Source organism: Fistularia commersonii, chromosome 35, assembly GCF_037954325.1.
Source record: "Fistularia commersonii isolate RoL2024-O1a breed Wild chromosome 35, RoL_Fcom_v1.0, whole genome shotgun sequence".
Classification (NCBI taxonomy): Eukaryota; Metazoa; Chordata; class Actinopteri; order Syngnathiformes; family Fistulariidae; genus Fistularia; species Fistularia commersonii.
Genome location: NC_141318.1, coordinates 7284966 through 7301461, shown reverse-complemented (window position 1 = coordinate 7301461; position 16496 = coordinate 7284966). Strand labels below are relative to the sequence as shown.

Here is a 16496-nt window from a genome sequence, read left to right as displayed (position 1 = left end):
GCATTATTATTATTATTTTGTTATTATTATTGTTCTTGTCTTTTCTGTTCATCGTATGCCAACATGCAGCTGCCCTCACAGAGAAAGTAGCCGCAAAAACATGCATCCGCAGATTTTTTTCAAGACCATTTCTCAACGGCACCATATGTTTGGGTTAGATTTGTGATAGCAGTACCTGTATAAAATGTCCTTTAAATGCACATACGTTTTTATTTTGTGTAACAGAATAAGCTTCTTGTATCCGAACGTGTGATGCAGTATAATCCGATCTGAATTATTACAGTGAAATCCTGCACAGTGATTCAATAGAGGACAGCAGTACGCACTGGGGAAAACCTGAGAGATGTCACAAAAATGTTGATTGTTATATGGAGTCAGTAAAACTGCAATACTTAAAGCTCTTAAGTTTGGTTGCATGAACACACTGGAATCTTGGCATCGGTGCCGATATCGAGCCAATAACAGCCCATCATTTCCCCTGATAACTGTGTATGTTACAAGAGCCTCCACAAACAGCCAATGTTTGAACAGATCCAATAAAGACAAGTCAAACAATCACCCACAAGTCACCGCCTATTCCGAATTTGAAGAACAACACAGTTAAAAACCCTTCCTTTTCTTATATTTACTTTAAAACTAAAGGTATGGACGAGGGAAGAGGTCAAATCATCTTATGTACTCTATTTGACCTACATCTCTGTTTGATCATGAATCTTGTAGCATGTGGTGCCTTTCATTGTACTGGGAGACACATTTCAAGAATGTACATATAACAATTAACACTTTGAATCTTGAATCTTCCCTCATTTTAAAGCAACATAATGCCTTGTCCCCTCCGTGAGCTGCCACCTTAGTGTGGTGTAGGAGTTTGCATGTCCCAGTGACCCTTGGAGCTATGTTGTGGGGTCCACCCACGGCAAACAGGTCCCAGTGAGGTACCAGACTAAGCGTGGCTAAGAAGACCCTCATGAAGAACACACATTTTGGACCGAGTTTTCCCTTGCCTGGATGTGGGTCACCGGGGCCAGCCTCTGCAGCCAGGGCACCCATGAAAAAGGAAATGACGAGGACACCTTAAAACGGGATATGGTGAGCGCCTCGTGGCCGGGCCTTCACCCATGGGGTTCGGCTGGGCACAGCCTGAAGAATTGACATGGGTCCCTCTTCCCCATTCACAGGAAGGGCGCTGGCTGGTGTGGGCGACCTCGATGATCCTCGGCTGCAGAAGCTGACTCTTGGGACATGGAATGTCATTTCTCTGGCAGAGAAGAAGCCTAAGAGATTCCGATTCACCTCAACGGGAGCAGGTGTTGGCATATTGATTGCCTTATCGACTCTGCCCCTGTGGTAGCCTCCCTCCGCCTTCAGGTGGGGGGGACGGGTTCTCTGTTTGTGTGCATCCAACAACAGTTTAATCATTGTAATTTAACCTGTATTAATCCCCCGTCTACCAGAACCAGGGGAGCACTTGGGGATTCAGCGTCTTGCTCAACAACACTTGGACACCAGGAATCGAATCAGGGACGTTTGATTCCAAAGAAGATAATTCAACTTCCTGCGCCACGCCGCCCTGGAGGGGCTACTAGAGAGCGCTCCTAGCCAGGGACTCTCTTGTTCTACTTGGACACTTCAACACTCAGGTGGGCAACATCATTGTGACTTGGAAGGCATGATTGGGTGGAACCCCCCCCCGGATCTGAACCCGAGCGGTGTTTTGTTATTGGACTTCTGTGCTCATCACGGATTGTCCGTAACATTAGGATCTGCTGGGAACTTCTGGCAGAGTCCCTTGTCAGAAGCATGGGGTGGTGATCCCCCTTTTTAAAAAGGGTGATCAGAGGGTGTTCTCCAACTACAGGAGGATCACACTCCTCAGCCTGAAGGAGATCCAAGAGGAGCATTGTGGTTTTTGTCCTGGTCATGGAGGAGTGGACCAACTGTTAACCCACAGGCAGGGTCCTGTGTTTTTTTTATATTTGCCAATGCAACATTTTCTTTCTACATACAAGAAAGTGAGCGGTACATGTACATAAATACACACATCATACTGCATGTTCAATTTAAAAGAAACACACTTCACAACTCATGTTTAATGTCTGTAAAAAAGGGAGGATCATATATTTTACAGTATTATAAGAAACAGTGACAAGGTATTCAATCCACATGTGCCTCTTGCAGCCAAAAAATCAATCTAATGTGACATAAAATTTTCATGTGGTGTTTTCTGAGCTGTTGGTGATACAGGTGATAGCGGGTTCTTGTCCCTCCTGTTGTGGGCTAACCTCCTGCAGTGGACGAAGACGTAGATGGGATGGATGAACACCAGCAGAGTGAGCACAGTCAGAGCAATGTCCACCTGTAACACATGGAAACACATATCTTTCATGGTAAATAATTAGAATTTAAAAAATATCCTGATGACACAGCAAAGCCGCTTTTGTAAAATGTAATTGTAAACAAGCACATAAATAAAGAGCTCGAATTCCCCTCTAATTCTTCAAATGCATAAACAGACATGGCATTAACTAATTAGCTTGTATCAAAAACCTGAACGACCCATTTGATTTCAAGTATGATGCCCAAGTGTAAATAAATATATGAACCCATTTGGTTTAATATTGTGGAAAGTTCTTCACAAATAATCGAGAATTATGGTTTAGCTTATCTATATTCATATTTCAATATTCAAAAATGCTTTTATATCATATTAAAATTTGCTCCCGGGTCCTTTTATAAGTATATCTACTTCACTGTTCTCAAAACATCACCACACAAATTGGGTATTCTCACTTGTTGCAAAGCACTTACAAAAAATGGGTCTCCACCCAAGGGTCCTTTGACCAGAGCAAAACAGGGGTACTGTAGCAGAGAAATGACGGCAGATATGGACATCATCATGCCGTACAGTTTCCCAAAGTGACACCCTGGAAAGCTGGAAGAGGGATGGGAAAGGGAGAATGTTGGTTTTACTGATATCAGCGATGACAGGTAACCATAGGAGGCACCAAGTCTGATGAATGCCCACTAAACATATGGGACAACAATGTTTCTCATACAAAATATACTTCATATCACGAGTACTTGTAGTATTTAGTGAGACCTTCATTTTACTCATGTAAATACAAACAACATGTTTGTACCCTCACTTCATATATATTAGAACCATGGGTAGTAGATTTTACAATTTCTTCCAACAATGCCCATTTGCATCTGTTTATGATGTAGTAAAATTTCATGTGTATTCATATGTAATACCTTCTTGTATGATTAAAAAGGAAATGTGTTGTTTGCTAGACTTGCCAATGAATCTTGATGTCAGGCTGCTCTCCAAGTAGAATTCAGGGTTTTGTGTGAGAATTACTAAAACCATTGTCATCCTTAGTTTCCTCAGTTTTATTGACAAACTTAACTGTTGGGTCATTTCTACTCGAGCCATTTGAACCGAGGACAAAGGACAAAATATCCTTCAGGAACAACCCAAATACTCTCCAAAATGCAGATGTGCATAAAAAAAAATAGCAAAAACTTGCCCTCCAATCTTATCAACTTTATATTTATCATCCCTGTGGAAAGTGAGAAAATATGTAAAATATACCAAGGACCGCCTTGTTTGTCTTCTGCAATATATTGAGTCAGGCATATTCTATCTTAAAAAGATGCAGGAAATTCTTTGGTCTCATTGCAGACTGAATTATTCAAACTCTCCCTTATCTGCTAGTTCTAACAAGTCCCTCCAGCTCATTCAGAACGCTGCTGCACATGTTCTAACAAGAAGTGGTACGAGAACTGTTATCATATCTCTCCAGTATTGGCTTTTCTGCACTGGCTCCCTGTACAATTCAGCTGACTCATGTTCCATAATCAGTGGACAATAGTAACCTCAATTCTTCTTTTTACTCTGGCCTGTTGAGACAGAAGGCCAACCATGTAGAGTTTGGATCTGTCCAAGGCCACTTTCCCCAAGTGCTTGCTCAACATTGGGTTTCTGTAAAACATTTTAAAGAATGTGTTCCTGCTCCACATACAAAGTATCATGAGACAACTGTTACAAAATCTGACTTGACTTGACCTGACCTGACTGTTGTGACAGACATAAGATCTGCGAATGTACACAAACCAATATGTGTGGTAGTTCCTACTACTTCTGTCAGGGTCTCACACCTGGGTCCAATTCGTAATCAGCGCCAGCTGCAGCAGCGGCCGCTAATCAAGATCCCTATAAAGGGCAGCGGCATGCTCTGCCTGGTGCCGGGGGACTGTGGATGTCCCGGACCCCTGCCACAGACCCTGCCTGGGGCCCGTCCTACCTTGACCCTGCCTGGGGCCCGTCCTGGTGAGACCCAGCCTTGTGCGACTGTCTTGGGGCCAGGGAATTGCCAGCGACACCCTACCCGCCTGTTTACCTAAATAAAGCGCTTCAACCCTGATTTCTGCCTCGAAGGTGTGGTTCCTTGCCTGAGTCCGCCCCCGCGCCCTGTGACAACTTCAGGTTGGTCATTTTTTTTTTTTAACTTAAAATATGATTGGAACGCTTGCAAAACTTTCATTGGTATATCGACAAGCCACATGCTGGCATTGCCAGAGCACAAAAACAAGTCATGGCAAGTATCCATGTGTTTTAAAGCTATAGGGCATCTGTTAGAGGTGCAAAGAATAAATAAGATTTCTGCAGCAGTCTGAAACATTGCGAAATGTACACATAGCGGTGACTTATCAACCGCTGACAGACATGACTTTGGATGTCAACAAACATTTTTATTTTCAAAAAGTTGGAGGTCGGCTGTAAGATTGTTGATCTTTTCTGTGCAACCTCTGCGTGTGTGCGCTACTCACGCGATGCTAATGAAGGCTGCGTTTCCCCCGTAGATGAAGGAACGATTAAGGACTTGCAGAATAAAAGTCAGGTACTGCAGAGGGAGGAGAGGAATGGAGGCGCAAAGGGAGAACAGCAGGCACTGCAGGGCAGTCAGAAACAGGGAGAGAAAGGAGGCCCTCAGATCCGCCTCCCGCTCAGTTTCTCCTACATAAAGAAGAAAAAGGTTGAAAAGGGAATATGTTTGACAGTGCAGTTGTGAGACTGGTCACTGATTTACCAGGAGCCAGAGGCTTTCCCTTGTGTCTGTCCATGATAAGACCATTCCAGGGAGCGCACAGCACACCACACAGCTGGGTCATGGCAAAAGCGTTGGTGTACTGACTGACTGGGGTCGACATGGTGGGGTGAAAACAGCAGCACAGGAAGATTTAAGTGTTAAGATCCTCGCATTGTGATGAACTTTTGCCATAACTGTGATATCAAGTTACCCAGGTCAGAATCGTTGTCGGCCAGCCGGTTGAGCATCGGATTGAGCGTGCCGATGAAGAGGTAGTGTCTCAGCTGCATGACGGACAGCCACAGCAAGTGCCAAACGAAGAACCAGGAGAGCACACAACTCTTGAAACTGGGTTCTGATTCATGTGTGACAAGGAAAGAAATACTGAATGGTGTGTCAACAGACATCAGTGTACTTAGAAGTAAAACATCTGCTATTTTTTTTTTTTTTTGCCATTTGAGACTATCCCCATTTGTTCCGACACAATATTATTGACTAATTTATGATACAATACCGTCTTCTCATATTTCCTCCATGAAAACACACACCGTATAAAACTCAAATACTTGTGTTTGGGAAAACCAGTACCTGTTTTCAGATTTGAAGGCCACAAAAGGCTGTAAATCTGTCTCACAATCTGCCTTTTTAAGTATAAGCCACCCGTGAAGGAATCTTTGAATAAAATGAGCACTATACCCTTTCATCAACAATAGTAAATCGAATGTTTTTAAAGAGAAAAAATATACAAATATTCTCATTTCAGCTTTTGAATTTGAATATCTCATTGTATCTTTTCTTAACAATAATAGGGATCTGAATATTTTGCATCCCAAATGAGGGAAACATAAGGGATAGCGACATTTTGAAAACCACCATCAATATCTTTTGTCTATTTAGCTCATTTTTTCCCCAAAAATGACTCGTTATTTAATTACTTTAATTCAACGATGATCCTTTTTGACAGGCATTTGGCAATTGAGCCACGGCGGGCATAAATACCTCTCTTTGGTTCCTGTGACTCCACCCTCTTGTCCTCAGGTGCTGGGTGAGGACTTGCATCGGGCAAAACTGTCATCTCAACCTCCCCTACTTTCTCAACCTCTTCCACATTGTAAGTATTGGGTTTTCGACAGTTCACTCTGTGTGGCAGGAGAGGTTACATGTCACGGCCACCGAGGCAGGCACTGGGAACAAGGCATGGTAATGTTTCTACCCGTAGGTGTAGTTTTGAGGCAGAGGGTAGGGGATGTGTGTCCGGGGCATCAGCAGAAAGGTTCGCAGGAGGTGGATGATTGAGCAGAAGGAGAGAACAAGGAAGGAAGAACGCAGGGATATTCCTTGTTCATACAAAACCTTGAAGAAAGAGGGAAAGCGAAGGTGATCCTCAATATATGTGTGTGATAGCATGAAATATGTATATATCATCTTTTCCTTTCAGCTTTTCCCTTCAGGGGTCGCCACAGCGAATCAACCTCCTCCATCTGACCCTATTCTCTATATCCTCCTCTCTCACGCCAACTACCTTCATATCCTCTCTCACTACATCCATAAATCTTGTCTTTGGTCTTCCTCTAGACCTCCTGCCTTGCAGCTCCAATTCCACGACCGTCTACCAAAATATTCACTATCCCTCCGCTGTTCATGAACGAACCATCTCAGCCTCAGACCTTCTCCCCCAAACACCTAACATGTGCTGTCCTTCTGATAGACTCATTCCTGATCCTATCCATCCTCGCCACTCCTGAAGAGAACCTCAACATCTTCATCTCTGCTCCCTCCAACTCTGCTTCCTGTCTTTTCTTTCATCTCCAAACCACACAGGATTGATGGTCTAACAACTGTTTTGTACACTTTTGCTTTCATTCTGGATGATAGTTTTCTATCGCATAGTACCCCTTACACTTTTCTACACCCATTCCAACCTGCTTGGAGTCGTTTCTTAACCTCTTTTCCGCACTCTCAGTTGCTCTGGACTGTTGACCCTAAGTACTTGAAATCATCCACCTTCTTGATCTCCCCTCCCTGTAGCCTCACTGTTCCACCTGAGTTTCTCTCATTCACACAAATATATTCTGTATTGCTGCAATTAACCTTCATTCCTCTTCTTTCCATTGCATATCTTCAACTTTTTAGATTTTCCTCCACCTATTCCCTGTTCTCACCACAGATCACAATGTCATCTGCAAACATGATGGTCCATGCAGATTCCTGTCTAACCTCATCTGTCAGCCTGTCCATTATCACTGCAAACAGGAAGGGGCTCAGAGCTGATCCCTGATGATGCCCCACCTCTAACTTGAACATCTCTGTTACACCTATAGCACACCTCACCACTGTCTCACAGCTAGCATACATGTCCTGCACCAGTCTAACATACTTCTCTGCCACTCCAGACTTTTTCATACAATACCGTAGTTCATCTCTCAGCATCCTGTCACCCTGTTCAAAGGCACAATGCAGCTCCCTCTGACCTTCTCTGTACTTCTCTATTTGCATTCTCAAAGCAAATACTTCATCTGTAGTACTCTCTCCAGGCATGAAGCCATACTGCTGCTCGCAAATGCTGACTTCTGCTCTCAGTCTAGTGTCCACTACTCCTTCCAACACTTTCCACAACTGTGTGAAATTTATATCTCCGATGCTTTTTTACCTTAAAGAGGAGTAATAAAGCTGAGGAGGAGTCAAAGGCACCATTGTAGAGGGTGATGATGGTTGAACGATGACTGGCAAACAGGTTGCCCACCTTCCTCGCACACAAAAACGGGTTATTAATCATCATATGCATTTATTTTAGAACCCAGTGGTAATTCTAAAAACTACACTTTATTGTAGTTTTACGGACACACAATCATTTACCGTTAAATATTTACCTGGATGTTTGTTACAAGAAGCAAAACTCCACCCACAGAGATGCAGGAGAGCGCCGGGAAGAGCAGCTCGGAGATGGCTGCGAGACAGCAGAAGGAAAACTCATCAGTCTTACAGACAAGATGACAGAGGAAATTATTTACCTCTCCCCACTCCTGGTAAGTCATTGTTATTTGACTGTTTTATTTTTAAGACCACTTGGTATCTTAATGAATGTGAAAGGGCCCATATGGACTTGCAGAGTAAAAGGAATGAATGTATAAATTCATATAGGGTATGTTTTCTAATCAACAATGTCTGTGAAATGTTCCTATTCTGGTGAATTAAAGAAATTTGCAAATATATTAATCACTGTTTGAAAAAATAACTGGTTTCAGTGATATTATAAAGTTACTTGTGGAACTAATTTCACTTTTTATTTCTGAGGTGAACCTAATTATTTTCTGAAGGAAAAAAAAAAAGTTAATTTACATTATATTTCTTCAGAGATGGAAATCTTGGTAACAACATGCCTCTTCAATCTTGTAGTGCACACGCGTGTGTGTGTGTGTGTGTGTGCGTCCGTTCGCACCTACTTGTACTAGATAAGGCAACAAGTAGTGTTCCAGTCGTGTAAAGAGATCTGATGAGAGAAAAGTACAGGTTTATCACAAGTAGTCATTTTTCCAACAACTACGTGCAGATACACACATGGCTTGCTTGTGTGAGCTCACACGCCCATGCGCATGCACCTGCACGTGCACGCTCACACACACACATACAAATACATACACAAATACATACACACAGGGACCCACATACTTGCGCTAACTCACACATTATTCTGACAAGTGAGTTAGATGGCCTTTGCTATTCAAAGGAATCTATCATTGATACCATTTTGAGAGCGGATTAAAAACAAAAGCAGCAACCTGAACTTTTACAATAATAAAACAAGGAAATGTCATTCAGTGTGAGTCATTACATAGACAAATAACTAGGAAATGTCATATAAAATGGTAATATATGTATTGCAATAATTTAAAAAAAAAAAGGGGGTATCGGGTAAAGATTGCATTTTGTGAGCTATGAAATATATGGCTATAATAACAAAGTTAAAAGGTTCTGTTTTTAGTCAGATAAATTTTACCCAAATGATTCATCTTGGATTGATTCTGGTCAGCTTCAAGGATTTTTAATGTGTTAATAGTTTGAAGGTGAAATGTGTTTGAAAATCTCTTTCCTAAACTATGTTACCCTTTCTGTCTTGGCTCAACATAAACTACAGTAAAACCCATGGAAGAACACGTGGATGTTGGTCAACCTTTGACGTTTTCCAGAAAAAAAAAAAGTTTTTGCAGTTTTACCAATAAATCAAAAGTAATGTATTTCACAGAAATGAAGAAATGAGGCTCTGCAGTTCGGGACCTTTCTTTAAATCCCAGGCGTTAACTCACTAATCCGGCTTTTTTACAAGCACCGCTACACCTGTGTTTTCAATATTAGTTTCTCTCCTGGAAATGAAGTGGGGCCTCTGAGCTCCAGTCATTCAACAGACTTAAACAAAACAAGAGTAATATTTTCATTATGTAGGCTCACCTTGTTTTACCACGTAATATTTAAAGTTATATCGATCTCCTTCCGGATCCACAGTAATTTGGTAATATTTCTTGGGCTAGATTGATACTTTTGTGAAAATCAAAACACATTTCAGGTATACTTTATGCGGCAAAACGTTACCCGGGACGTGATACGACCTTCTCTCCCTTTAGCAGGGAATCTCAAAATCTTTGTACTTAAGACCTTAAGACACTTAATAGCCTTGACTTAATACTTAGACAATTTTATAGTTTTATTTGTATTTCTTATTCTCCCCACAACAATTTCCTTTGGGAAAAAGTTGTAGTTATTCTTATGCCTCGCCAAACCCCCCATGGCCTTACAATGTGCCACAAGCCTTACTAATGGGGGAATGTTATTAGAAGGTATTATAAACACAACCCTAGTGGTTGATAAAAAGAAAATGAATGAATGAATGAATGAATGAATAACAAAAAACATTTTGCAGTTTTGTTGTGGTTGGAAAGAGAAAATTGAGGTGAACTCACATGGCGATCAGCCTGGTCACCATGGTGCCGAAGCGATCGAAGAGATAGCCATTGCCAAGAGTCATGAAGTTGTTGAGGAAAGACGCGATGGTGAAGACCAGAGAAAACTGCTCGTCCTGCCGTCTGCAGTCTTTGAAAGAGAGAAACACAGAGGAGAAAGGTTAGAAAGTGAGGATTAAATAAATCTTTCTCACCAGTCGTGTTGGATCTTCAATGACCCCTGTCTTTGTCTGTAGAGCAACGCCAAGCAAAACAGCCTAATCCCATAATCATTTGATGTCTGTTCATGAATTTACCGTCATGCCTTCCTCAGCTGATGGAGTTAAAGCTTTCCTGTTCTTGTCTTTTAACTGAATTTTATTCTTGGAGACTTACATTTTTTCCATGATCTAATCCTTTTCAAGGAAAATACAGAGGAGCAAATCTCTGCCTGACAACATGTCTTATATAAAATCAGTCAATTCATGCATCTATCCATGTATTCAGATTCGGATAAGAGTATTATTTAATGAAAATTTGATTTTGAGATACCATATCTGATATGCAATCACTGAGATTGTTGTTCTTGAAACAGATTATATCATGAAGGACATTAATTGCTTATTCATGAAGTTGGACTGTCAACAAGGGTGGCATGTAACTTGGAAAAGTTCCCTCTGTGACACTGGAATACCTTAGAGTAGTATTCTTACAATATGTCTAAAATGCAAAATACAAATAACTGATAAATTTAGTTCATCTCACATTTTCCTTTAGAAATCTATTTAGTTCAAAGAGTAAATGTCGAACCAAGAACCCTTAATTAAATATGGCCTCATAATTATTTTGCACTGTTTTATTTTAATTGCCAGGTCAGAAAGGTCTATCTCCATCAGTTATCTCCAAATCCTCTCAAGGTTAATTGACAGACAAAAGAACGTTTTCTTCATGCGCTACTATAGGCGTAATTTTAATATTTAAACTTTGGAAGTTATACATTTTTCAGACCGCAAGTTAAGTCCACCTCTAAAAAAAAATCAAATACTTCAGCTGCTCACCTGTAATGGAGGTGTCATTGTCAGCGGGGACACTTATGCACAGATGACTGAAGTATCCGTCCTCTTTCAACACAAACACCAGGGAGGCGTATCCGAACACGATGCCAGCAAAGCCCAAACACTCCAGCATCCCTGACACCAGAGTCAGGCTATAGCGCAGCCTCATATCCTTTATGCCGTAACCCTGCATGATTCGCTGCCTCTCTGACTCGGCCGACGGTCAAACTGTTCCCCGGAAGAAACCTGCTGTTTTCCACTTGTGGTTGCAGTTCTCCTTCGGCTCGTCATGGGACTTTTAAAGTTTCTGCGGAGAGACAAGAAAGATGGTCTCTCAGTTGCGTTGACGGTTCGATACAGTGCACCGTTTCAAACGTACGCGTCAAATGGAGAACCCAACAACATTCAGGAGAAACATTTAAAACAACATTAGCTCGACCAGTTTACGTCCTCATGGTGTAATGTTTAAAATGATTAGTAATGTGATAATTTTTTCAAGTTTTATAATGCTGATAGTGTGTGTGTGTGTGTGTTGGACTTTTCCCAAGTTCAAGTTTCTGTCCCTGCCTTGGAATCTTAACAAACAATGTCACACTTAAAGGTCTGAGGCGAAACCAAACCAAATTTGACTCTGTGGCTCACAGCGAACTGATGTTTCATTCAGATTTGATGCCTTATAAGATCTGTGCATGGATAAAATGTCACGAGGTCTGCAAAGTTTTATATTCATCATACCAACAGGAGGTATTCGTAATAAATATACCTTGCTTTTTCCTATTCGACATTTAAGCTTCACTCAAAGATTCATCTCAGACATGTGACTGTCTCCTGAAACCCTTTCAGTCACAGGATTTCTCTCAAAGTATCTCAGAAGAAGAATCGAAAGCCCTCGATTCACTCTTACAAACAGACAGGAAAAAAAATCAAATGCTTCCAAAGGAAAATCTGTTCCAGCTTCTCTGCGGGTAAAATTAAAAGAAAGTACGGTACTCGACACTGTCAAAATGAATAAAATGCTTGCTCATTGTGAAACTATTAATGCAGTGGTTTGGAGAAAGAGACAGGGTGAGAAAGACTCAGTTTAAATTCATCTTGGTCACTCACAAATATGGAATGTCAATATTTGTCATTTTCGACTCCAATTATACATTAAGCTTGTTTAATATCTTTTATTCTTTCTTGTCATAGACAGGGACTCTTGGGCAGCTTCCCAGGGAGTGTGGGCTTGATCTACTGCAGCCACCTTGTCAGGCGGGCATTTCTTTTAGGAATATTGGAGCTGTTAAACCATGGTTTATTATTCGTAAGAGATCATTCGTGCCTCCCAACCCTCCTACCCCCTCTGTCTCTGTCGCACAATTTCGTTCTATCTCTCCGTCTTTCTCTGTTTTTCTACTGCAACTGGTCAAGACAGAAGAGTACCCATGTTGAGTTTCGATCTGCCTGAGTTTTCTGCCTGGTGAAAGGTTGTTTTTCCACGCCGCTTTCGCTTTCTGATGAGGGAATGTTGGGTTTCTGTCAATCATTTATAAGTTTGATCTTGACCTGCTCTACAAATAAGGTATCATGAGTCAACTGTTTTTATAAATGAACTCTATTTGATCTGCATTTGTTACTTCCCTTGTTTATTCTGTTTCATTGCGATGTTGACCCTCACCCTTTTCAAACTCAGCCTTTTTATTCATTCCCAACTTTTAATCTTTAATCCCTAATATTGTTTGCTCTGATTGCAGCTTCAAATATATATATTCTTCTTTGATGATGCACTTTCCCCACCGTGGACTGATATACAGATAACTTACATCGCTCTATATTGTAGAGCGATGTAAGTTATCCCGTTTTATCATTTTTATCTAACTTTTTATCATAGTTATTTTATAGATATTATAGAGTCTATAATATCTATAAAAATTATTTTTGAAGGTGACACAACCAAAACAGGAGTGGCAGAAAAACTCAAGTTACAAAATCACAAAGTTTTACAGGCTGTCAATCAAAACGATCTAACCTTTGCACTATTAAAATGATTGCAATCAATGCACCGTCCTAAACAGTAATCGATTACAGAAATGTGTTCACGTGCAATGTGATATGATATTTATCTGTGATGACAAGCGATGTCTTCTATAAGACATGAGAAAAAAAAAGCCTATTCATTTCACAATCTTTTCTGTTCTTGATCCTGTTATGTTAAACAACCAACACAACTGTCCCTCTTCACTCTCGCCGTTTATCTGTGTTTGCCGGCATGGAAGTAGGTCAGGTCTACTGCACATGACTACAAAATATTGATTTTGCACATCCCACGGCAGCTATAAACACAAGTCATTTTGATTTGCATGCAACAAACGGATTATGAGATGCAATACGTTCCTGCACTAAAGAAAGGAAAATCACCTCATTCTTGAACACATTATTAATCATGCCTAACACGTGCTCATACAAGAAATGTAAAATTCTGATGAAAAGAAGATTTTTCCCACTCCCCTATAAACTGCACCACAAAATAATTTAAAAAATATTTCGGGGGATACGGTCATGCGTGGTACTGATGTCACAGTGCTGATGCCCTGCACGAATGGGAATGATTTCCCGCAGACATGACTGACAGCGCGACTCAAACCAGGCGGTGCGATGCGACTCAGCAGATCTTATGAGGAGATTGGCAGAGACGTGATTTAGTGGATCATTTTTTTCATCTTGATTTCTACTCTACAGCTCAGACATAAAATCACATTTACTGTACCTTGTGATTTGCAGGATTTCCGAAATGATCGTCCCTCAGCTGCACGTCTTTGCACTACAGTCATGCAGGTGCAAGTGGTCTGCTCTCTCTCTCTCTCTCTCTCTCTCTCTCTCTCTCTCTCTCTCTCTCTCTCTCTCTCTCTCTCTCTCTCTCTCTCTCTCTCTCACCCAACCCACTTTCTGGCATATACGGTGGGTCTCTTAATTCAGTTCAAGTCTGAATGAATGAATAAATGAATGCATACTTTAATGATCCCCAAGTGAAAAATTGTATGCTGTGTTACAGAAGAAGCTGAACTGCTTCCAACGCCATCTTAGAGGAAAGATTGTGATTTTGTGTTAAGGGAAAATGTGACAGAATACAGGTTATTTAGTTCATTTCCTAAAATATGTAAATGCAAACTGGACTTTGATTTTGTGTGGGCATTTCTAAACTTTTGATTTAAAACTAGTAGTTTGGATGAATATTATGATTTTATGTTTTCATTCAACGACACGTGTTCAATATAGGGAATAACAATTTTGTGTCGATCGTGTTTGCGTTCACTCCTGCCCTCTGATGGCCACAATACAATACATCCATGAAGTAAAACAGCCACTCCAGTGGTCTTGGACTGTTCTCAGTCAAACTTGGAAGACCCTATACAATTATTATGTTTATTTTGAGTGTCATTTACATCTGCGTTAGATCCACTGCTAGATCTGCTAAGTGGATCCTTTTTTTAGAAGCCAGGTCATCGGCTGAGAAGCCTCGCATATACAACACCGTTGGTTGTCAGGAAGTTAAAATTCTGCAAGATCTTTAGCCTAAAGGCTTGTTGTTGATGACTTAACCTCTTGTTTACAGATAACTGATTTATATAATAAACCCGGAAATGGGAACTACGGCTGTCAAGCGCACAAATGATAATAATTCTAATTAAGATAATAGTATTGATCCCAAGTGTAATACTGAGTGTAAGATGGAGATATAGAAGAGAGACTGTTTAGTGGTTTGAATCTTACCAGGTGCTGTCTTCTAGACCACCAGACTGACAAAAGAGCAGAAGTTTTTTTTCCCGCCTCCATGTATTTTCTTTACCTGAGTTTGTGGGATGTTGCTACAGATTAGAAACCTTTGCAAACAGGTTAACCTTTAAACGAGTTACAAGTGAGTAAAAAAAACAAAGAGATGGCCTCCGAAGACCTTTGCAGCTGACTGGAAGAACAGGACGTCATGGTGGCTAAAGACAAAGAAAACTTCAAAAACAATGTTTCCACTTCAGGAGTGTCGGGTTCCCTCGGCAAGCGTGTCCAGTTCTGAGCTGCATCCACTCAGATTAAAATTTGTGGTGCAGAAATGTGTTGCTGTACTTATGTCAGAATTTTGAGTGCTTCTGAAAACAGAAGCTGTTTTGTTCCCTTTTTGTTCCCAGCAATGTTTTTTTTTTATATAATACTTGCCTCTTTAACCCTTGTGTCATTTGCACCAACAAGTCAGTTAAAGGGCACCCCGTTTGGGAGAACTAATTGACATACATATGCTTTATGTGAACGTGTTGTTAAAAAGCACAAATAATTGTTATTTCTTTAAAAAAAAAAACACACAATTTAGAACATATATTTTAACCCAGAGTTGCCCCCATTGTTTTACTTGCGCAATACATGCTGGGTTGTTGATGTATAGGGGTTGCTCGTGTTGATTTGGCTTTCCGCTTGTGTTAACATATATGTACCGTATATGGATGTACACAACTTCCTAGAGATCCGTGGCCGTCTTCTCGACGCTTCTCTCCGGATGCATTTCATGCATTTAGCTGAGCTAAGCCGCTGAAAGAGCTCACAGGTGCGGCTAGTTTTAAACAGAGCCAGAGGCTGCGCCTACAGTTAGCCATCACAAGCATACAAAAGGTCCTTGGAAAACAAGTGAAGCCCGCTCGAGGAAACGCCACAGGCAGGAGACACCTAATGTTCCCCTAATAAATAATGAATATCCAACCATCCATCTATCTTCTTCCGCATATTCTGCACTCAGGGTCGCGGGGGATGCTGGAGCCTATTCCAGCTGTCATCGGGCGTGAGGCGAGTCACACCCTGGACTGATTACCAGTCAATCGCAGGGACAACCAACAACCATTCACTCACTCAATCATTCAGAAACTGGACTGCTGTTGGGTGCATAGATGCAAATAACCGTCAGAGAGGCTACCCTCTTGTCCACCAGGTTGAACCCCAACATGCAGGCGCTGATTCGGGGGGTAATCAATATGCCCACACCTGCCCAGCGCCTCTCATTGGGGAAAACTCCAGAGTAAAAAAAGAGTCCATTTCGAGAGGCCTGGTTCCAGACCCTATATTGTGTGTCGAGGTGAGTCCGACTTTGTCTAACCGGAATCTCTCAGCCTTGTGCACGAGCTCTGGCTCCTTCCCTGCCAGAGAGGTGACATGTCTCAATAGCCAGCTTCTGCAGTTGCCGGTCGGTGGGCCATGGTCCCCCGAATCCAGCCACAACCCGGCTCACGCTACACCTGACCCCCTTGGCCCTTCCTATAGGTGGTGAGCCCAGGGGAAGAGGGACCCATGTCATCCCTTTGGGCTGTGCCTCATCGCTGCAAACCAGGCCACCAAGCGCTCGCTATCGATCCCCGGGCCTGGCTCTGGGAGGGGGCCCTGGTGACCTGGATCCGGCC

General features: G+C 41.6%; 1 protein-coding gene and 1 long non-coding RNA gene across 3 annotated transcripts; one reads left to right on the top strand and one right to left on the bottom strand.

Annotated features, from left to right (window-relative positions):
• Nucleotides 1-660: 660 nt before the first annotated feature.
• On the top strand, nucleotides 661-2195 carry LOC147214030 (uncharacterized). Its single transcript, XR_015104494.1, has 3 exons — nucleotides 661-1089; nucleotides 1179-1368; nucleotides 1455-2195. It is a non-coding gene; the product is annotated as an uncharacterized LOC147214030 (long non-coding RNA).
• On the bottom strand, nucleotides 2080-14945 carry slc43a3a (solute carrier family 43 member 3a). 2 transcript variants are annotated; one of them, XM_086142912.1, is made up of 13 exons: nucleotides 14833-14945; nucleotides 11086-11389; nucleotides 10049-10178; nucleotides 8537-8583; nucleotides 7964-8040; nucleotides 7744-7836; nucleotides 6307-6446; nucleotides 6093-6232; nucleotides 5305-5448; nucleotides 5094-5201; nucleotides 4834-5020; nucleotides 2809-2932; nucleotides 2080-2356 (listed from the first exon to the last, which is right to left on the bottom strand). In XM_086142912.1, exons 2-13 carry the CDS (start codon nucleotides 11273-11275, stop codon nucleotides 2192-2194), a joined length of 1545 nt encoding a protein of 514 aa, XP_085999038.1. In that variant the 5' UTR covers nucleotides 11276-11389; nucleotides 14833-14945; the 3' UTR covers nucleotides 2080-2191. The 2 variants fall into 2 exon arrangements, with proteins under 2 accessions (XP_085999038.1, XP_085999037.1); XM_086142911.1 differs by lacking the exon at nucleotides 14833-14945 and adding an exon at nucleotides 13829-13888.
• Between the last annotated feature and the right edge of the window lie 1551 nt (nucleotides 14946-16496).

Coding starts and splice junctions, on each gene's coding strand:
- slc43a3a (XM_086142912.1), bottom strand. CDS start 11,275: ATGCAGGGTTACGGCATAAAGGATATGAGGCTGCGCTATAGCCTGACT. Junction 5,202..5,304: donor CGACAACGATTCTGACCTGG/GTAACTTGATAT, acceptor TGTCGACCCCAG/TCAGTCAGTACACCAACGCT. Junction 5,021..5,093: donor GGGAAAGCCTCTGGCTCCTG/GTAAATCAGTGA, acceptor TTCTTTATGTAG/GAGAAACTGAGCGGGAGGCG.